We start from the raw sequence: 24014 nt of genomic DNA on the forward strand, positions 1-24014 counted from the left end.
AATGCAGACAGAGAACAGGGTCCCTGCAGATACAGACACCACTGCATGTAGTAGTGGGTCATAACTAATGATTGAGTGGCATTATGTTTATATGAGTCTATACATTGTTAGCACATCCTTGTACACCTGTGGCCAATGTCACTTCTCCTTTAAGCATAATACATACTGCAATCTGCTATCTTTTTTTTTTTACCATTTCAGTTGACTAGTTAACACATTTTTTTCTGCTTTTGATATCTTTTTAAAAGAAAATATTTATGAACTATGGAAATTGTAATCTTGGGGGAATTCCTTGTCCCAGTCCATCATTCACTGTCATCATTCATCATTCATATGTGTCGTCATAAACAATCTGTGAATTAAAGGGTCGGTGTAATTTAACACCCCACAAATCCAGGCCTCGTCACGGCCTGTGGTCACACAGAGACACAGATTGATATATAGATTAATACAGACACACACACACACACACACACACACACAGCTGTACACTCTAATTATTTACCTTTAAAGGCATTTGTGGCTGGTAAGTCAGTTTCCTGCATACTGCTCCTTCCCGCGCTCTGCCAGCTGCTGCCGATGCTACGATGGATGCCAATGGACAAACCTTAACCGGTCCGAGCCGAGGCTGCTGGGGGGAGGGAGGGTGGCCAAGAGGAAGGGGCAGTGCCTGCCAATCTCATTGCCATCATTCTTCATCAACAGTCCATGTGCGGGAATAAAAGTTAACTGTCTGTCATACGACTGTCGCACAGTCACCTTCAGTTCTCTAAGAACACTGCTGACCAGTTTACCAGTCTGTACGGTCTTTTGAAAGGCTTGCTACTGCTCAGTGCACAGGACTTGTGGAGTGATAGTGGTGGATAAGAGGGGGAGGAGCACATAAAAATGAGATGGAATCTTTTTTTTATGTTGAGAGTTGGGATGGTGCTCAGGTTAGAAGAGGATGCATCAAGGCTTAAGAAGTTTCAGTGCACTGAACTCTATCCTCCCAGCAGCAGGCCCACAGCCATGGTCAGACAACTGAACTCTTGACTGTCTCCCAATTTTCCAACCTGCCCGGCTGCAGGTGAGCGTCTCAGCCTTTTTTTCAGCCCGTGAGCAAAAAATCTTTATCTCTCTCCGTCTATCTGTCTGCCTCTGTGTCCTCCGCAGTCAGGTTTGTCTCTTAAACTCAGCATGAATCAACATGCTGTCTCTTCGGATTCTCCAAGCTCTTTTGCCGGGTTATTCCTGTGTTTTTCTGCCTCCCGTCCTCTCTATTCCCCTCTACCGCCTTTTGTCTCCGTTGCTGCAGTCCCCAAATCAGCACGAGGTACTGAGGCGCTCGCACGCTGGCACCGCAGCTAAAAGAAAGAGAAAAAAACACAGACAGAGGGAGAAAAATTGTGAATAAAATCACGAGATTGTTAAAACAACAGCTGAGATAGAGACGCCAAGCAAAACACGGGCAGGGTTAACCGCTGGCCTGCAATGACCAGTTGAGAAAAGCACCAAAACAACAATGTGCCGCAGTGTGTGTCTCAGTCTGGATAGCAGGTGTGTGGGTGACTGGCTGGCATGGCCCCCTTTAGTTCCTCTCACCCACTAGGTTCTTACATGAAAGGGAAAGTTTTTTTTCCGAACGCCAAGCGCCGCCCGTGACCCTATTTCACAGAGCAGGGGAGCGATAGAGCCACATGTCATGGTGCCACTTTGAAGTCTGCCTAATAAACAGGGCTGGAGGAGGCTATGGCTAAGGAAACAACACAACTTTATTTACATTTCAAAAGTGCCAAGTGCTGCTTCTTTGTGTGTCTGGGAAAGGAATAAAATCTAAAAAGGGGGGGAAGAAGGATGGGGAACTGGAGGAAGCAGGTTTGGTAAAAGTGTAACTGGAAGTACACTTTTTGTTGTTGTTTGGAACGCACAAGTTTAAGATGAGTGTTTAAGAAAGCTAGATCACATGGAGTGTGACAGGAGGAGAAAATGGAATCACAGAAAGGAGAGACCAGCAAACGAGGGAAACAACCAGCAGAAAAGGGGAAAACGAAGGAAAAGCAACAAAAAAAGGGAAAGAAAATGAAAAGGACGGGGCTGTAGAGAGACACAGAAGCCAAAAAAAGTAAATAGATGCAGGTCTAAAAAAGTTCAAGAGAGACGAGACAGAGAAGGGAAGAATTTGCAGACAGACGGTAAACAAACACACGCCCTGTCTGAGGTTTGGAAAGGCTCGACAGATCTCAGTTAGCTAGTCTTATCTTGGCTCCGTTTGCCTGTTCTTATCAAGTCTTATCGCAGTAAGGATACACGCAACAGCTGGTGCCCTGACAAATAGAAAAGGAAAGGAAAGGAAAGGAAAGAAAAGGAAAGGGTAACAGAGGAGAGGAAGCAAGTAAATGGAGAGAGAAACAGAGAAAATAGAAGAAAAAATAGAATGCAAGATATTAGTGAAGGAGATGAGATTAGAAGAGAGGAGAGGACAGGAGATGACAGAAAGGGAAGTCCAGCAGAGCAGATGGGAGGAGGCCGCCACACTGGACTAACTGATTAAGGCATTAGATCTGTGATATCACACAGTAATCCTGCGTTTAATATTGAGAAGAACAATATCAGATGAAACATCTGGTGATTGGGATCTTATGATCAGCAGGTTCTGCTTGTATTGATGTCAGCGGTCAGGTTGTAATGGAAGACAGACACTACAGAGCGCTCATGTCAGTGAACACCTTCATTCTTATTGACAACGACTCATAAAGTAAGAAATAAAAACCAGGAATCAGTTCTTCAGTAAGGTTTGGAGCAAAGAGGACTTGAAAAACTCTAATGTTATTAATTGATGGTTTTTTAGAGATCTTATTTAACTGGCTGAAAGGTTTTGGGTTTTATATAGAAAGAGTCAAACAGAACTTTGTTTTGATCGTTTCAACTCGAGGATAATGCACTTTAAAGGTCATTCAGAGGGTATGAGAAGGGAGCTTTCACCTGGAAAATGTTCTACAGGTCAGCTAAAAACCCACCCATAGTGAGGATCAATGTTTCTCATTGGAACTTAGGCCCAAACACACACTCAAAGCTTTGTCTATATGATTTACCTCATGACTATCTTTAAATAATGTGTGGCATCGTGGAGATGGTAATGGGACCGTGGGGGACAGTAAAGTATTAGGGGTGTAGGGGTTGGAGGTATGGATAAAATCTTCTGTCATGATACTTCTCCTGTTTCAAATCCAAACCAAAACAAAATATGATATTAGTATGTTTTACTAGTAGCACATATTCTGCAGGATCAATTGAAAAATAGCCAGGTATGTCTGGCTTCACAGTGATTCAAAGATGTAATCATAGCGCAGTCCTGCTCACTGGTTTGCAACATTGCTCGCAGGTTTTATACAACCGGGGTTATGAAAGGGACAGCTACTGCAGTCTCACAGTATACACTTTTACATCACAATCAGAACACCAAACTTTAAATATCAGCCTGACCTTATGTATTCTATGTAACCTCTTGTAAGCAGTGAAATCAGTTGAAAAATACTGAAGAGAAAAACATCTCAATTCCCATAAACAGCCGCTGCTGGCCCCAAGACCCCAATTTGGAAATCACTATCAAATATGGATTAACAAGAGGTTTCGACTAAGAAACATATAATGTACCTACAGAATGAAAGCCATATGCCATTTTGACAAACTAACAAACCAGCTGCAAAACAGCTGGAGCAAAATCTGGCAGAATAAAAAAAGGAAAGATAAACAAATGATTGATTAATTGGTAAAGTAAACAAAATATCTATGAAATTCAGGGGAAAAGGGGGCTGCACAGTGGCCCAGTGGCTAGCACTGCCGCCTCACAGCTAGAAGATCGCCGGTTCGCGGTTGGGACGCCTGGGATCTTTCTGTGTGGAGTTTGTATGTTCTCCCTGTGCAAGCGTGGGTTTTCACCGGGTACTCCGGCTTCCTCCCACAGTCCAAAAACATACTGAGGTTAATTGATCATTCTAAATTGTCCGTAGGTGTGAATGAGAGTGTGGTTGTTTGTCTCTATGTGTAGCCCTGCGATAGACTGGCGACCTGTCCAGGGTGTCCCCTGCCTTCGCCCTAAGTCAGCTGGGATAGGCTCCAGCCCCCCCGCGACCCTGCAGAGGATTAAGCGGCGTACATATAATGTGTACAGATGATGGATGGATGGATTCAGGGGAAAAGTCCCAAAATAGTTTTACCTTTATTTAATCTAACAGCAGAACATTTCATAATGTATTCTCTTCAGAGCAACTGCAGAGCAGCTATACAGCAAGAAACAGCAATTAAAGAGATTGTGATTTCTGCACAGTGTGCATATTCCAATAGTTGACAGTGACATTATTGTATAGTGTGACTTTACCACTCTATTCAGGTGGAAAAATGTAAACATCATATGCTCTATTCAGGAGTCCTGGATTAGGGGCTTTCTTAGTCTCATCCCACTATACAATAAATGTTGTTTAAAGATTCTTTATATTATATTGTATTTTACATAAAACTTCTGAACTGCATGAACTTTAATATCAGCTGGACAGATTAGTCCTCCAACTTGACACACTTAGCTGTTTTTGCTGACAACCTGTAAGAGTCAGTTCAGCCTGACCTTACTGACTGCCTGTCTGTCTGTCTGCAGGGTCATCTGAGGACAAAAACTACTACAACTATCCTTACTGTGTGTGTGTGTGTGTGTGTGTGTGTGTGTGTGTGTGTGTGTGTGTGTGTGTGGCTCTGCTGGGTCAGCTGAGGACAGCTAGCTGTCATGACAGGCTGTGGAACATGCTGTTTGCCGTTTGACTACAGGATTTAAGGCTCAAGGTGGATGTTTGTCCATGCTCTGGTCATTTAAGGACACCTCCTGGTCTGCTGTCTTTGTATGTATCTGGCTGAAAGACTTCAGTGTCTGAGCAATGTAGAAGAGACTAAAGTCTGGCAACTACTTGGCAGCAGATTCACATTTATCTGAAATAGAAAAGGGAAAATGAAGTGCTTTTACAGTTCATCCTGTCAAATTGGTCATTGAAATAATAGAAACAGCAGTACCAGACATAAAAGGATGTTATTTGTTCAAGCATTGTAATACCATGAGCACAATTGCAATGCTGATGCTGTACATTGGTCAATATAGTCTCAGCCAAGCACTGTCTTAAAGGCTATACATTAAACCATACGGTCTATAAAAGTCGTGCTTTGAGCTAAATGCTAATGTCTGTATTCAAACATGCTGATGTTTAGCAGGTATAATTGTATACTTTGTTCACATCCTAGTTTAGCATATTGGCTTTTTAACATTGGATAACATCGGATAGTTGATAGCTGCGGCTGATGGGACTGTCATTAGTCAGAGGAGCAACAAAGTAATTACAAAGGGACTTGAATGTTTGGTGCCAATCCATCCAAACTAGAAAATAATATTTAATATATAAAAACTATTTCAGCCAAAACTGGATATGTAAACTTTGTTCACTGCCTTGTGGCTCTAAAGGAGAAGCCAGATGACCACCAAAGTCAAAGTTAATCACAGACTCTGAAGCCAAAGTCCTGTGCTTTTCAAGCCGGCACGGCACCTAACTGTAGCCCGTCATTCATCAACAAAGACCTTAGCATAATGCAGCCACAACTGGGAAAAAAATTGTACTTTCCAGAAGACAAGGTTTCACAGAAAGATGAACCTTAATCGTAAGCCCACCAGGTAAGCTCAGTAAACCCAACACCAGAACCTTTTAGAATGGTTTAAAAAAATCTGTCAAACCCAAGAACAGCTTTTCAACAGATGCAAACGCTGAACTCAGAACTGTGATTTTTATGTTCATTCTCATTGTTTTTTTGTTTTTTTACCTTTGCCATATTTGTATTACTGATATTTTTTTCTGCTGCTGCTCTTTGTTGGTCCACATCACTGCATTTCTTTATTTGTAAAAAAAAAAACTAACTCCATATTTGCTGCATTTACATGGATCCAAATATTCCACAAAGAAGCAGTAACAGTACAGTCACAACAAAAATGCCTTATAATACCACCTCGATTAAAAGGGACTGATCCAGTCTGGTGTTTAACCAATTTGACCTTTGACGATCCAATATGAAAATATTACAGCCTAATTACCATGTAAATGCTTTATCTGATTGGGGATAAATAGATTGTTTCCGTGCACCGTCACCTCACATGGGGGTAACATTAGGTGACATTGACTCTGAGAGGGATAGAAAGATGGCAGCCGCAAAGAAGAGCTGGTCTGTGGCTGCTGGAGATCTTTAAAGATTTAAGGATTGTTGAACATTGTGGCGATGGTCAAATGGCTGAAATATATTATCCACCGAAGTGAGTGAAGCTTGAATCCACCGCACCAGAAAGGCAAGCATTGCTGCAAGGACATGATGTGGGTCCTTCTTGAAAATTGTATTAAAAGAATGAATGAATTAATCTAATTTTCTCAATGGTTGGGAGAAAAAAAATGTATTGTTCCTCTTCGTCTGTTATATTTACAGCAAATCTGGTGCTTCCTATTGGGTAGAACCACTTTGAGTCAAAAAAATGTCCAAAAGTTATATTCTGATTAAATGTTTTTGGGCATGTTAACATACATCTGATCTAATCACTTAATTAAGCATCCACATAAACAGTTAAGTCGGAATCTATTCAAAATGATTTCATTCAGCCAAAATTGAAACCTGATATGGTTCTATTTTTTTTTTAATCCCCTCTATCAACCATATCGCATTTGTGTTGTTGTCTGTTTGCCTTAGAATGAACAAATACAATACAAATAACACTGCAAAGTGGCTTCATGAGAAAGGAACACACATACCTTCATAATCATAAGTATATAGTCTGATCAAGTGTTCTTAAGCCAGATGTCAAAGCTCTATCAGTTATAGCCTTGCTGTTAGTGGGCTGTCAGTGACCTCTGACCTCCCTGAAGTGAGTAAGTAAGGAGAGTTTTCACAGCATTAATAGAACGTATCCGTCTGCCATTGTAACATACGGGGATAACTAGCAACTCTAACAGTCAGCTCTGACTCCTCTGCTGGGTCATACAGGGACATGTGCTTATCAGTGAGACAGAAGTCAGGCAGACAAACATGGATTGGGGAACAGACTTCACAACCAAGGGGCTGGTCGCATCTGTTCCACTGAAAATCTAAGCATGCTAAGAATGCCATTGCATAACCAACCATGAACTGGGGCTGCTGAGGGGATTCAGAGATCTCCTGCAACAGGGGTGGAGGAAAAAGAGTCATTCAAAATATGTAGCTCCCACGGGCCGTGTATATGTGGTCTGCTCTTGTCTTAGCAGTGTCGGCTTGAGGAAATATCATATGTCTCACAGCTGGACAAGAAAACTATGTGGATGTCGGAGAGATTCTAAACAACTGAGGGGGATATTTAATTGTATTTCTTTGATTCAAATATCAGGACAACTGTGGACACACAGTATGATAACAACAACAGCAACAACAAGAACACAGATACACTGCTGAGTAAGCCCACAGGCGGTGTCTTCTTTTTCGATTGCTGAAAAAACATCTTGATTCTTATTTTTCAAAAAAGCATCCCTGTAAAGGAACCAAACAATGCATGGATCAAGACAACAGTCATTAAGGTCATTTAAGCTCTGATATTCATCATATATGATAAATTGTGGCTGTGTTTTTTTTTTTTTTTTGTCCAACATGTCCCACAGAGCGAAACTGTTCTGGCCCAGTGACAGGCTGCACTGCCCACTAACATTCAGCCCAAATAAAATACAGCAATGAATTACAGTCCACAGGTGGTCCAGATCTGGTAGCCAGAACAGGGATGGGTGTTCTTTTTGTGATCCGGCTGTCAAAATCCAGATGAAAGGAATTTATAAAAATGTCGATATGCTAAACTCAATTAATCGTTCGGAGCAGCAGGGAGCACTTTCATGCATTTTGTTGCCTCTCAGGCTACACAGGGTCTGCCCCGTCTTGTTGGCGATTGTTTGCGGACACAACCTGAGGCTGAAAAAAAGGACTTTTGCCTCCTCTGCATGTTTACAACAAACATGTTTATATTCTCCTGCAAAGATGGCAGTAAAGCAAATATAGACACATTCGACCAATTTGTGTTTTCCACCATCCAGCAGTGCCTCCATTAGTGAGGTGGCACATCGGAGTGACTGCGTCTGCTGGTCCCTGCTGACACTGACAACAGCATGGGTTAGACAGTGACCCTCAGTAATTGATGCAGGTACTTAATATAAATGGTGTATTGGTTACAACAATAGCTCAACTAGACAATGGAGAAATAGAGAAAAAAAACACTGGACCAATCTGCAACACTTTTTTTTTTACTAATGATACTGTACTAGCTAGCTTGCAGAATCAATCAATAGCTGTATTTAATCATTAGAGACCAACAACATCAGCGAGAGAATCTATTTTTATTAACAGAGATTAATGTTTCTGTTTTCTTTTTCCTTTTTTTTTTTTTTTGAAATTCAAGATTACTACATTCCACAATCACCCTACAATGAGAATAAGATGGCAACTAAAGGTGAAGTGTAAGGGGTCAGAATTACTAATAACAACCAAATATTATTGATTATAATAATACAAAATTTTGATCCCCGTTCGGTGAACATCTTCATCCTCTGCAGGCCCACAGAATTTATGTTAAGTGTCAATAATGGCAACTAGTCTACTTTCAGAACTTGCTCACATTTGTTTATAGCAATAGTACCAGATATCTATCCAGGAAATGGAACATGATCAAAGGTTTAGAGTAGTGATAATCAAGGAACTTATCAAGCATCCATAGTACATATAATTTTGGCATACTTTTGGATCTAATATCATACAGAAGTCACATTTTATCTATTTCAGGACAAATAGTCTATATTTGAAGCGGTACTCTTGCTCATGAGCATTTTTTTGCCGATGTACAGTAACGTACAGTACGTGTATGCTGGCATCAGATGAAAGGTCGTTTAAGGACACAGCCACTCTGTCACACATGAATAAATGGAGATTATACGAGACCCCAAAATGATTAATGGAAGAGCCACTTTAGTCTGCTTCATTAGGCCCATCCATACTGTACTCCAGTTAAACAAGCTTGGCTTGTAGCCAGCCTGCAGTTAAGAAAGGCCCAGTAGCAACTTTCCCACACCTCAGTGACGACTCAGCACAGTGTTTGTCTTACAAGGACAGGTAACACAGACTTTAAGTTACTGTTTGCACGGGGATAAAATCTCCAATAATCACAAATGTGTCACTTTTTTAATACAGCTGGATGGTTTGTTTTATTTCGTTGTTTTACTGTTTAAGTGTTGTTGATAACATGTTTCCTCATGTTATGTAGATCTGGGAAACATTTGTATTAAACACATGTCCCTGTTCCTGTAGAATTCAACCCTCAATGTGAAAAGTTTCTGGTGGACTTTTAATCTTTTCCGTTTCTATTTTCCATATTACTTATAATACAGTATATAAAAAATTTGTTCTGTAGCGCACTGGGGACTGTGTCCTTGAATTTGATGCTGCCACCTGCTATACGTTACACACTTGGCCATGTTTTCAGTTGTGTGGATAGGAGGTGTTACTTGTTTTCTTGTAAGAGATTAAGCAGACACCTCTGACCCATGTGTTTTATTTCAGTTCAATAGAACACACCACCATTTAAATGTCATGTCTTGGATGAGAGGTGAAATGTCTTCAAGAAATAAGTTTGGTTGCCCACGATACAGCACTTAGAACTATGATGACCTGGATGACTGAGAACCTTCATCAACATGTTTACCTGAAGAGTTTTGAATGTGTGTTAAATGTCTGAATTTGCCCTTGCCCCATCTGTCTTTCAAATCGGCTGGCTACACCTGCTTCACTATAGTCATGTCACAAACTCCTTTACTGTCCTCTTTTTATTCACACTGCGAGATCTTTAAGGTAGAAACAAATTGTAGTTTGAGTGTTTCGATCCCTGGCTGCTCTTATTCACGTGTGAAGGGCCGTCCAAACCAAGAATGATAACTAACAAATAAACAACCTAACAAATAAACTAACAATACCTACGAATAGATCATTTCAAACATTTTGAAACACTTGAAAATTATATCATTGGGATCTCTTTCACATGACAGGTTCATAACCTATTAAATGCTTAATTAATATGATATTAACTTAATATCAATTAAAACATGTATCTGAGATGTACTGTCAACTGCCTTTGGTGCTGATAGTGCCTCTGAAGTCTGCTTTTTCCATCTTCTTTAATAATCTCCAGGATACCATCAAATTAATGTTGACTCATAGCAACTGAATAGCATTCATTTAACCCTTCAGTATGGTGGCCGCTAAAGACAACGACTGTAAAAATATAGTAAAGAAACATGGCATAACCCAGGAGGATATAACTAGCTCATTTAGTTGTTGATTTTTTTGGATATACATGTTATCACCTAGTCATTTTATCTGATTGGACATTTGTATGTGATTGTTTGTCATACATGCATTTTATTAGGGCACAGTGACTTTGACCTTTGACCACTAAAATCTAATCAGTCCATCCATAGATGCAAATGGATGTTTGTGCCAAATTTGAGGAAATTCCCTCTAAGCATTTCTGAAATATGGCCATCACAAGAGTGGGACGCCATAGAGCCACAACAACATTGAACTTTGACTTTTCAGCACCAAAATCTAATGAGATCATCATTAAGACCAAGTGAACATTTGAGCCAAATTTCCTTTTCTGAGGTATCACAAGAACAGGACAGATGGATGCACAGACCTAAAACCTAAAACTTAGACAATAAAACAGATTTTCGATAATGTCTATCGAGTAAGTAGGACTATACCTTCTGTGGTATAGATTCAAAGCATGCTCCTCACACAAACCACACTCCTCATCTGTTTATTTTAACCCAACTGAACTGCCATAGGTTAAGCTGCCTCAAGACTGACAACCCTAAATCTGAATTAAATAAAGCTGTTTATTTATTCTGCTTTTTTATTGTTCCTTTCAAAGGAATTATCTAATATATCACTTGCCACAAGGAAAAAAAAGACACCCGGAAATGTGAAATGATGCACAAAATGACTGGAAAAGCAAAAGCAAACAAAGGTAGACAGGGTGTCATCCGTCACATCCTTGTCTGATCTGGCTCTGTGTCACACTGACTGCCAGCTGAGTGTGACAAATCTGACAGGCTTATTCTTCCTATGTATCAACTCCAGAGTCGAGAGGCCGGATGCACAGACAGACAGATCGACAGGATGCGGGGCAGCGATGGTGAAACACACACAGACGCACAGAGAGACTGACAGACAGGTAGGTGACAACAGTAATATGGAAGGTTGGAAATTCTCTGCCGTCCCAACAGCTGCAAAGAGAAGACAGACATGGGCTACTTTTAATCTGACAGGTTGCTGCTCCCACCCAGATGTTTAACTTTTACCAGTCACTCACAACAACGAAGACCAAAGAAAGGGCTGCTACATTTTAGGCAACAGGGAAAATACTGAATAAGCATACACCAGTAAACAAAGCTTGAATATCTGTGTGTGCAGATGCACTTAAAAGCTTATGTAGGCAATATAATCTGACAATCCACACTGACATACGGGCTCAACACAAAGACTGTAAAGAGACAAGAGCCATCGGGCAAAATTAGTCTACACTTCCATAATGCAACAGCTGATCAAAGGCCTTTCCCCGAGTCCTCTCCAAGGATTTACTTAAAATGTCTCCCGATGTTCTGTTTAGAGGCCCGGCTGATTGGCTGGCTCTTCTGAGCATCAAACCCACACAAAAGATGGGAAAAGACTGGACGGATTAGAGGAGAAATCAGAACAGAGATTGTCTACAGGCATAAACACTGGGCGAGTGCACATGATGTAATTTTATGGAGCCAAAGAATAGATGTAAAGTGGATGTTAAGTGGTAAGCTGCAGAGGGCCTGGGTACCATCATAGTTTATTACATGGCCACCAGCAAAGGCCTGCTTCTGGTAAAACTATTAACTACTTTCACTTGACTGGCTACCATAGCAACACACCACAGGATTTTTATGGTAATCTGTTATTAGTTTATCGACAAAGTAAGATTGCATGCGAGAAGAATGGCCTGCTGTGTGGCTGTCGATTGACCACATTAACCTGGCCTAGCATAAGATCCCTGCCTTGAAATCTTTGCCACAAGGAGGAAGAGAATAAATTACCTGAAAGTCAAAAGGGAAATGCAAACTAATTTCCTCACCTTGCCACTGGTGCTGGGCTTTCATACCAGAAGCGAGGAAGCAAAAGTGCATTTGAGTCTAAACCGGTGGCAAATTAATTACAAAGCTGAAGCCATTGTTTCATAATGTCATTCACAGCAGCTTAATAATTTAATAGGACCCACTGTAAAATATGAATCCCAGATTTCAAAACTCCAGTCTTTAAAGGAGTTACCTGTAAGAAAAGTTGATTTTTGAGTCTCAGTCCCAGCTCATCAAATGATGACACTCCAGGTTTCCCAAAACATCAAAAACTGACGCTTTGGTATGAAGGACGGAAGTTTTTGATGAGTTGGGAATGAGACACCAAGTTTTCGTACAAATGGCACCTTTGATGTTATCAATAACATTATGATTTCTCCTCACTATATTGAGTTGTGAGAACTATTCACCAGTCAAACTTTGAATGTACGGAATAATAGCAGCATAAAGGCTTCAATATGATTCTTGTCAGAGGAAGCCAAAATTGGCACCAATGAAATACAACCTCCTGTATGCCAGGATACCACTGAACACACCTTGCAGAAGCCAATAATATTTGTTAGCGGGTTTTCTGCTGGACAAGTAAGGACTCCTGCTTGATATATGTTTCATTCTATGTTTTAACCACAAGGCTATGGTGGCAGTGGTTACAGTAATCCTTGCAAAAGTATCTGTTACCTGGCGTCCTCTGTTACCGTGGTTACAAGCCTGCTTGTGAACAGCAGGCTCCTCTGAGGGGAGGAGCTTTGAAGGCAGGACTGCAGCAGCAGAGAGGAAGAAGGAGGGACCTGGGAGCTGGATCACTCACTTTTTCTGACTAAGTCCACTTTTTTCTCAAAACTCCAGACTGCAGCTTTAAATGATAGATTACATTTTTTGTGTTATGAAGGATAAAGGATAAATGATAAATGTACGACACACTAAATGATAAAACATGCTTCTATTCAGATAATTTCAACTCATCAATCAGTGTTTTCCTTTTTATTTTTACCCCCTCTGTTTTTCAATCCACATGAATTTTTATCATGTCAATTTTCATCATTTCATTTTTGTCACTTTTGAAACTACACGAAGTGTATGATGTGTTGTTTCTCTCATTCCTTCATAAAGCTCCACAGAGCATATCAGTTGGTAAACATGAACACACTGTGTACAGTTTACAACCTTTCACATGCTATCTGACTGGGGACCGAATTTTTCAAACTGTAAGCACAGAGAGCCAAAGGAAGAAAAGACTGGAAAACTAACCCTTTTTTCCCCCATGTTTACCATAGATATTGTGTTTATTCTGACAGTTTTTACATGCATAGATTGTGCTTAAAGGCTTTTTTAAATCACTTCTGCTAAGATCTCTTGAAAGGCAATGGAGTCCAACCTTGCATACCGTACAAATATGTATGTAAACATTATGCAGCTAGAAGCAGCAGAGACATAACGGGCTGCAGTCACACAGCAAAATCTGTCTCATTCCCTCTGAATGGAAAAATAAAAACTAACAAAACAGTACGAAGACAATCATGCAGAACAGCCAAACAGAGCTACCCGCCTCCCCAGAGAGAGTTCTGAATGACTGTCTGGAAGGAAATGAATTCTTCTGATGAAACACAATCATAAAACAAGATGGGGAGACATGCAGACGTTTGAAAATGTATGCACTGTCAAAAGAGAACTGTGCACACTAGCCATATACCATCGGCAAGTCAAGTACCTAGTTCTAACAAGTGATTAAGAAATAAATAAGAGCTCTGCTATTAGCGTATTGTAATAATAATCAAATGTGTAATGACTGCTGTCATGATTACAAGTTATAATGAGGTTATACAAATTAGAAACAGTTACAGAATCAAATGATGAGATTAATTAGACAAAAGTAATATACAAGCTGAAGTGGGGTACATGTCAAATTTCACAATGAATCGATGAAGAAAATGAGGAACAAACAGTTGGCCAGTAGAACATCGTGCGACAGGAAGCGGCTGCACAGCAATAGATGGCCAGCTGAGAGAGTATAACAAATGCAGCAACAGAGGAGACGATGTTCTTCCTCCATTCTTCTACCTTGGATTAACCTACAAAACGGAGTATGCGAGCAGCCCATCATCACAGAATGGATTTCAAGAGATTTGCAGTTGGATCCAAGGGTAGAAGAGCACAAGGTTATTAACCTTTTTTACCAACCAACCGTGGATTCTAATTTTGGACATTCGAGTTCTTCGTTCAAAGTTTGGACTTTGAGGAAATGTGGGGACCTCGGCCAGGGCAGAGACTACCGCAAGGACCTGACCCTCTCAATCTCTACTATGTCTAAGTATTCTAACCAGCCTCAGCTCTTTTAGATTAGTCTTTATTGTGTACTGAATTGTGATATTTATTAATAGTAGACACATTGTGCAACAACTTGTTGAAATGCAAGCGGTGCGCAACAAAGCGCAATGTGTTTGAAGAAAACTCACTGCCCTGCCACACCTTTGTCATTTAAGGACCAGAATCCCAGTTCAGACACCTCAGTAATGAACATTGTTCAGTAATTACTTTTAAAGTTACTTATAACATTACAAGATGACTGTTTGATGGCTGCATTATGTTACTGCGTTATCTAATGAAAACATTAAAGAGAGATTAAGATGGACTGAAAAGTACTCTTTATCACCCTCCTTGAGAAACTGCTGAACAAGGCTCCAGTGTTTTGGGGAAATTCAAACAGGAGAGGTTAACTGAAGGGAAGAGAATGGTCAATTAGTATAATGGTAAATAGGAAGCATAGTTGGTTTCAAATCTAAATTATAAAATCTTGCATTCCAGAAGACAGATTCTATCTGATACTGCTGCCTTCTGAAGTTAATGTCAGTGTTACTGGACATTTATATTACTTATCTATTTTTCAAACATTCCCTCTTAGTTATTTACGTTAATTAAGGCTGGAGTTCTCAGGCTTTAACACATTCTGTTCTGTAAAGAAAAAAACAAAAAATGTGTATCAGTGTATATTTTGTATTGAACCACATTAGCTTGTGATTAATTTTAGTTAAAATATACTGTGGTAAATGTCTATATTGATTATGTGTGAAGCAGGTGGCTGGGAACTACAATAGTTCCTTCTAAGTGTTGATTGTTGTTTTAATTAGTTATTTATCTGGTATGTAGCGGCTGGTATTGCGGGTAAAATGAAAACTTCACCTGCCAAAATTCCCAGTGGGCCATATGCCAAATAAATACTTTAAGAGCACATGAATACGTATATATATTGTGTGACCAATACAATATTTTGCCAAGACAATGTAAATATAACCTTGTGTTATGCAAAAGTTTGTTTTTACCACCACTATGAAGACAGTGAGAGATTCACTGAGTGTTCAGTCTAGTGCTGCATTAACAGGTTGTGAGCCAGCCACACCAGGCTAGGCAGGAGTCAAGCAGCACTTTGCTCCACACTACTGTTCAGGAAAGGTTTACTGACCACAGGCATACCACGCACACCAAACGGGCATGAAGAGGTGGAAGGAAGAGACTGTTCTGTGCCAGCGGATTCTAGCAAAATGCTTTAATTGTGTTTTAATTCTGTTTAAATGTACACAGTTATGGCTATCCAAAACATACTGTATGTCAGGTTGCTGGCTTTTCCAAGTTGTGTCACTGTTGGTTCCAAAGGCACTCGGGTCATTTCTGTTTTCCTGAGGGTGGTAACTACCAATGAAACTGGACAAAATATCAGGTTATTCATTCATTTAGTCTGTAATGGAAACATGAAAGCAGATAGAAATGCTGCCAGGCTTTCAGCATGACTGGATCTCCAGTCAATGTAAAATTTTTGGGCCAATGGCAGAAAAAATTGCATTGTGAAAGTGAAGTTTGTAGGGAACCAGGAATCAGAAACGCTGATGGTGTTTTTATGCTATAGCCATTACATTGTGCAATCAACATTTACTTTGCTTATTCATTTGCGTTACTAATTTAAGGCAAAAAAAAAAAAAAAAAATCATTGTTAAGAGTTGTGACATGGTGGGAGTGCTGGTGGCTGTGGAGTGACTGTAGGGGGTGCTGGACTTAACTCCATATTTGGAATATGTGATGGGAACGTGGTCAAGATGTAAGATTCTCTTTATACAACAAAGATCAGCACCAAGTGTAAAATAGTTTTTGGAGCGGGCACTGTGGATCCCCCATATGGCGTACTGGTCCCTTGACCTCGCCCCGGGAGCCAGTGTTTCTGGCCATTAACTGCACCCAACCACAGTGACATTTCAGAAACTTAACACAGACCAGGCGTAGAGAGGTCAGACTAATGGCTCATTCCATTCTGCTCCAAGAGGACATTAGAGGTGACACTCTACATGAGGCAACTTGTTATGAGTCCTTAATCTCTCAGTTCAGTCTCTCAGCAGCCATAAAACTGCAGTGAGACAAGACGCTGACTAAGGAAAATTAGTGTGATAATAATGCAGTTAAAGTGCTGCAGCTCCCAGTCCTTTAGGAGCTTCCCAGCCACTGTACACTGATCTCATTCCGCATTAATCAGCCAAATCACTGTTACTATATGAGAGGAAAAACTTTTTTTTTTTTTCCCCCAAGATTTAATGAGCAGGGTGATTCTGTCTTTCTCTGAGGCCCAGGCTCATTTCATGTGACCACTTTTGACCATACGTTGATGTCTGCACCACGCCACAAGGGATAAGACACAGATTAACATTTTCACACTGCAGAGAAACCGGTCTTCATATTGAGGCACACCATGAATCCACTCTGAATGTCTGCATCATGTTTGAAGCCTTTGTGTCTGTAACCACAGAATCTGCCGAGTGTCAAATATCTTTGCTCCATGAGGAAAAAAAGAAAAGGGATTTTTGTGAAGTTTATTCGGTTTAAGTTCACTCATGTATGTCTTATTTCCATCAAAATTGCAGTATCCCTTCATTAAATTGATATAATACACATTAAACTCCTTCTTATCTCTGGCAAGGAGGTATTGTTTTCACCTCTGTCCATTTTTTGGTTGGTTGTCAGCAGGATTTCACAAAAACAATTGGAGAGATTTCACTAAAACTTGTATGGAGGATGAGTCTCAGCCCAGAATAGACCCCATTAACTTTCAGTGCAGATCTGGATAACAGGACGGATCCAGATTTTTATTTTACTTTCTTTAACATTGCAAGATAGGACACTTGACACTTGATTTCAGTTATTTCTCAGGGAATAAAGCATGAAGCTTGATGAAAATATTCAGACGCACTTAGGTGGCCAATATCTATAAGTGAGTACAAAAGGGAACTGTTGGAATCTTGTTAGAAACCTTCAACGTCCACAGCTACATCAAAACTCTTCCCTTTCAAACACATTCAAAGCACGAGCAAAAAAAGAATCTGATATGTGTCACAACAGTAGTGAAAAGTGCTCAGACAGAGCCATGGACAGTGTAAGAACGGGTGTGCTGATGGGAGAAATGTAGGCCTTTTGTAACCCAGGGAAAGTGGGACATTAAATAAGAGTATTAAATAGAGAAGAAGCGATTAAAGTGTCACTCTAGTTATTTAGTATTGCCCCTCCATGGAGTTGGGGGACTTGCAAGAGACAGATTAAATAGTTGCTGTTTTTTTTTTTAAAGATCAAAATTGAAGAGGCTGACATATTCTGAATTTTAATTGCAACTGTGAGTGTACATCGAGTATATACAGTACAATTCATCTTATACAAGGCCTTACCTGAACTACACATTTAGGAAAGTCCTGAAGCCTCTTTCTGCCTTATTCAATTAAAACAGAGTGACATTAACCAGGGCAACATTATCAGCCCCTCAAAAAAATCAGTAACAAACTAGATACCTTGTCTCAACCTGCGATTGCACTGTCGCCCTGGGAAAATCAAAGGGATTAAAATGGTATCGATGCAAAAATCCTAAAGGCACATTCCACTGAGTAAATATTATCTTGAGGGACAAAAAACAGTAGCCGTATAAGATACCAGCGTGCAATAATCACAACTGAGACAATGACATTGTGCCTGATTTCTCTCCAGAGATATTCAAATGGCCTAAAAATAAAAAGTAAATTAGCAAATCAGCACCTGTTGAATTTCTCATTCACGCTTTGTTTGTTTGTCTGAAAGACGTTTTAGAAAAGTCCTTTAGCTTATTTCCTTGTTTATCTTGGATGATAATGCAGTCTAATAACTAATGAGGGTGATTGTTGTGGAACATCAGTGTCCTGATTGGCCGCAGTTTACTCTGCTAGACAGCCTGTCTGTCTGTGGTGACAGGCATGCAATTACATAAATCTGGATTACTTGCCATGTACTTAAAGCTGTAGTAGTGTGTGTGTGTGTGTGTGTGTGTGTGTGTGTGTGTGTGTGTGTGTGCGTGCGTGCGTGCGTGCGTGCGTGCGTGCGTGCGTGCGTGCGTGCGTGCGTGCGTGTGTGTGAGCCAACTAGGCCAGTATATCTCTTGGCTTTATTCAGCACAGAAGTCTGATCTAATCACACTGGGTAATTGTACAGACTTGTCTAAGCCTAATTCTCTATTCTCATATAATCAGTCTACCTACTGCTTCTGTTTGCCAGGATACCCTCTTTTGACTTTTATTATCTTGTCAAAAGTTTCCATGTCCTTTGTTACCATTCTCTCTGTCAGTACATCCAAAAACACTAAGGAAAACAAATGGGAGGGGAGGGAAGATGAGCTACCAAACTGCTGCCTGCCCTGGGGCGCTATCACATCCCAAACTATATGATGACTTATTCTGTTTCCTACCACCTTGTCAGCACCCCAGTAAAGATACAGTATGTATGCCCGGTAATAAATACCTCACTGGGACTCAAGCAGTGTTTGTGAATTCATGCTGTATGCTTGCGGAAAGCATATTTACACACACCTAGAATCGCACCCTGAATCTCTCTCTCTCTCTCTCTCACACACACACACACGCACACACACACACGGTATATATATCCATAGAGTGTCATTAAACCCCAACCAACCCCAGCCAATAACAAAGGTTCAGAGATGTGTTATTAGCGATAATGTTTACCTGCGCTGACAAATTCCCACAGTGATCCCATAGCTCAGGGCTATGGGATCACTGTGTGTAGCTATAGATTTTTACACAGCTGTTTTCAAGCCATTTCTGCTTTGTGAGATAACACACACTAGAGAGTGAGGGAAGATGGCGAGAAGGGTGAGCATTTCTGTTTGAACACACAGGAACACAGAAGGAACAAAGTGCGAGAGACAGAAATAGGATACGTCAAGCATGTTAAACAGATGTCTAGCAAACAATAATACTTCTCTGATTCAAAACTTAGATATAGCAATAAGGACATTTTGTCTTCAGTGTACTGCTGCATCTGATGTGTGGGGTTAGGACACGCTACTGCATTTAAACATGCTATAAAAGTTTTACATAAGAGGTGGCTGCTGCAGGTGCAACACTAAAAATAATTACTAATTACTATTACTACTATTACTAAAAACTAATTTGGAAGATCAAACATGGTGTTTTGAGACTAGGAACAACCTCTGGACTAGGAGTGTTAATCTTTGGCAATCTCACAATTTTTTCCAATTTTGATTTGTGGGTGTCCGATCCAATTTATTCTTGATTAAAACATTAATAATCAGATCTAACTTATCCAACACCATTCACCTGTCTTGGCTGCATGCTCTGCGGTAGCCATCGGGGGACGCATTTAAGGAACACTGGTAACTCTGTAAATCGCAGAAAATAACCTGGGTAACATTAACAACATTCATTTTAAAAATCAATTAATTTGAAAGCATGCACGCGTCCATGTGGGTAACAATGTGGGTCTTTTTTTCTCAATATACTGCAGAATATGATTCTTTTATAAAGATATAAATAGCTGAATAAATGAGCTCATGGGAATAATGTGAATGTCCACCAACTGACAACCTACTGGAGATTCTGGAGCGACGTATAAACCAACTCAATAGGGCACAATGATCTGACCTGCTATACCTGCCACAATATCACCCATCTCTTTGAAATAAAGATAATATACTAAAATGCACACACCATTCAACAGGGTACTCCAGAAATCCATTTATATGACACCACCCTCATGTCCAGTATCCTCTAGTATACATCTCCTTTGCAAAGTGAAGACCTTCTTCTATTCAACATCAGGATTATGAGTTACTTCAACCTTGTGCTTAGCTCTGTTTGACTGATCAGCGCAGCATCATACTGCAGTGCAGCAGGTAAAGCCAAGTCATATTTTACACATACTGACATATATTACATGTATTTACTGATATATACTCACCTGTAATTGTTCTTCATGAACTACAACTGCACTGAGTGTCTCCTGCACTGAGCTTGATGTTTCTGTGATTTAATTTAACAAGATATTATTATTCATTTATTTTTTTGTACCTCACTAACTATAGAAGAGACTAATCAGCACTATCGCGCTGGGTTGGATACACGTAGGAAATTCCACTCCAGTCTAAGCCACCTGACAGGAAACTGCCGTATAGAAGTCTTGTTGGTTGTCAAATGAAAACAAAGTCTCTCCCCTATTCTAGATGTCAGGTTGTTTTAGAGGAGAGTAGAGCAACAAGAGGACACAGGAAAATACCTCAGTGCATGCCGCTACAAGACACATTCACAGATACACATGCATGACTGCAACCCCTTTGGTATACAGAATGTGTGCGCGCTCGCACACATGTATAGGCGAGAATATCCGCACCAAATACCCACACCGAGGCACACACACAGTTTGCAGCAGTAGGTTATTTATCCAAACAGGCCAATCCAGCTCAGACAGGGCAGACTGCAGATGTATAAAAGATGGGGTTGTGGAGTCAGGAGAGGATAAACACGAACAACAGAATAGAGAAAGGCTGCTGAAAATCCTATTAACCGTAAATTGAAAAACAGACAAAAATGTCTTTCGGAGCAATAGCTGAGGCGGTTGTGTCGCTTTTTCCCTCATCTCTACAACTCTGAGGGGTCGACACAACCTCACTTTCTCTCGCTCTCACACAAACACATATATCTTCAGTGAGTGGTAATATGTGTGTGTTCTTCTCTTGGTTTTATCCTTTTGAAGTAGATATATAGTTGAAGTATATTACACAGGCAGGTCATTCTTGATGGTAGCATTCCCAGTTTTCGTGTTGCAGAAGAATCTGGGCCCTGCTCGTGTGCAGCCATCTCTCTCCTGATGCACCCATTCTCATGCATGTATAAATAAGTGAAAATAAACAACTAAACACATGCATCTCTATTGCCTATCATGGAAATCAACCATTAACTATTTATGCCACGTTTAATATTAAATATTACCCCCCCCCCAAAAAAAAAAACAGTAATACTAAATGTGCTTTAGCATGTTTAGTCTCAAAACAATATTTCCACTGGTTCACTTGTTGTTTGGGCTATAATTATGCACAGGTAGACAGAAATCAAATGTACCTTTTTTGGCCTTAGTAATCTAGCAATGACGTAAGCAGGCTAGATTCAACATAAACCATTAAACCATTCCGCAAGAGTGCTGGCAAGTTAGGTTCACTCCCCAGGAATATATAATGAGAACAGAATACAAGATGGCACCCTTTCATTTCCTGCAAAAGCTACCTTTAAGTGCTGAGGGACATTCCTAACATCTAATTTCCCTGAGGTGTAACTGGATGATAACATTTAGATTAGTTGACCAGTCCAAAAGTAAGATAAGACTCAGAAAACAGTCAAAACCAAGCACGAAATGATCTACAGGGTCAGACATTGTCCAAGGAACACTGCTACTATTTTATCTTAGACGCCTCAGTTAACTGCCGTTAAACTTAATAACAGATAACTTGTTTTTTTATGAATCAAAATTTCATACAGAAAATATGACATGTCAGTGCTAATTATTACATCACACAGATACCTCGCACCCAGAATTGGCAAAATGCTGCTGTGGTGATAATGCTGCGACTCTATGAAAAAAGCTACTGTCGCTGTTGTGCAGATGCATTTCGGACACTCTGTATTGCCGCCCTACTAATGTTTCCAGCTAAGTCGCTGGACAGGCCTGGGTGGCAGGCAACATGAGAGCAGGTGAGGAGACGTGACTAACAGCGCAGCGCAATCACTCCGTACGACCACCTGAAGAAGACCGCGGATAGCGCTCGATCACATTAAGGAGCTTTTATTTTGGTACTTCCGGTGACAGGTAGTGTAGATGCATATCAGCTAAGTATTTAGTTTCATCCATGACATTTAGATTTAACATTTAGCATTTAGAGTAAACATTTAAAATGTAGATTTATATTTAACATTTATATTTAAATGTAACATTTAGATTTATATTTAACATTTAGATAGTAAGTAAATGTCAAAAAGTTCACAAATATTGCTGTAAATCTGGTCAAAAGCAACAATATAAAAATGTGTCTTATACATACATGTTTAGATGTTTTTTTATACATGTTTTTTGCTAAATGTGGCAAAAAGTTGCTGTTTATTTTAGCATGAGCAACTTTACAATCGACGCCCCATAGTAAGGATCCTTTTTTAGTTACAGTATTGTGGTTGGACACTGGGCAAAAATGGCAATGCTGCCGGCATGCCACATGGTATTAAGCTTATACATACATGGTCTTCTCTTCAATTGACTTATGTTTGCCCTTCATCACTTTTTTTTAACAGTTAGTTCAAAGTTCAACAATGTCATTTGAAAACATGCTTTTCTTGTCTTCACAGTGATTGATGAATGGTTGAAAATGCTAATAATGCCAATAATGTTACGTTCTTCAGTTTACGATCACACCTTCTTAACCAAAACAGTTGCACCAAGAAGGAGTGAACTTCTTGGTACTACTGTTTTGATTAGGAAATTAAAAAGTGCAGTATTGAAGTACAATGGTGTGTGTGCGTGTGTGTGTGTGTGTGTGTGTGTGTGTGTGTGTGTGTGTGTGTCAAGTGTGTCATGGAGTTTCAACCACACACAGGCTTCAGCACACAGGTGAGGCAGCAGACAGCTGTTGTGGTAGCCCATCAGCAGCAGAGCTGTCAGTCAGCCCTTCCTGTCCATGTCTCTGAGGCGACCCCCCTCTCCCCATCCCTCCTGCCTCATCCATCTATTCTCCCTCTCCTGGATTCAGTCTGTCCATCGCTCTGCCTCTCTGACTCCTTCACACACACTCCCACATTATCATCTCTCTGCCGGCATTTGTCATTCTCCGTCCTTCCTCCACCGATCCTCCTTTTCCTTCTGAGCCTCATCTGTCACACTGACCAGTTTTACCTCAATTCAATTTATCCTCCATCGCTTCCTCACTCTCTCTCTCTCTCGCTGACTTTAGTATTCACTACCGCTGTTGCTCATTTGACTTTTCACCTCTCACTCTTATAATTCTCATTTGGGCACCAGCTTTCTCTTTGTTTCTTCCTATGTGTCTCTCACCCCTCCTGAGGTGGTCTAGATTGGCAGACGTGGGTTGTTGGTGGTGGTGGGGGTTGGGTCGGGGGGACTGGAGAGAATAGAAGGTGAAGGGAGACCAGGGGGGAGGCAGCCAACCTGCTGGCATCCTACTCTTTAAAACTGAGTTAAAACAGAGTCTGCCGACTGTCGAGTAAAATGCTCCCGACGAATATTTAATTCATCAAAGAACCCCTGACGTTTTAATAAATTAAATATATTTCCAGAGGAATGTTCTAAACACAGATCAAACTGTATTTTCCTCCATTTGATTTTTTTTCTATCTATCCAGCACCTGTGGCAAGGTTTTGTCGGCATCCTTTCCACTTTTACAGAGAATGTGTCATTGTCAACGTGACTAACTTTCAGCAAAGT

At 40.4% G+C, this 24014-nt stretch overlaps 1 protein-coding gene across 3 annotated transcripts in view; it reads right to left on the reverse strand.

Annotated features, from left to right (window-relative positions):
• LOC119006125 (low-density lipoprotein receptor class A domain-containing protein 4-like) overlaps positions 1-24014 on the reverse strand; it is a 227078-nt gene that overhangs the window by 144209 nt on the left and 58855 nt on the right. For all 3 annotated transcript variants that reach the window (XM_037074511.1, XM_037074513.1, XM_037074512.1), the window contains one exon: positions 506-1346. In XM_037074511.1, the coding sequence (XP_036930406.1) occupies positions 506-545 (40 nt within the window). In that variant the 5' untranslated portion in view covers positions 546-1346. The remainder of the gene's footprint in view (positions 1-505; positions 1347-24014) is intronic.

This window comes from Acanthopagrus latus, chromosome 17 (assembly GCF_904848185.1).
Source record: "Acanthopagrus latus isolate v.2019 chromosome 17, fAcaLat1.1, whole genome shotgun sequence".
In the NCBI taxonomy this organism is placed as follows: domain Eukaryota; kingdom Metazoa; phylum Chordata; class Actinopteri; order Spariformes; family Sparidae; genus Acanthopagrus; species Acanthopagrus latus.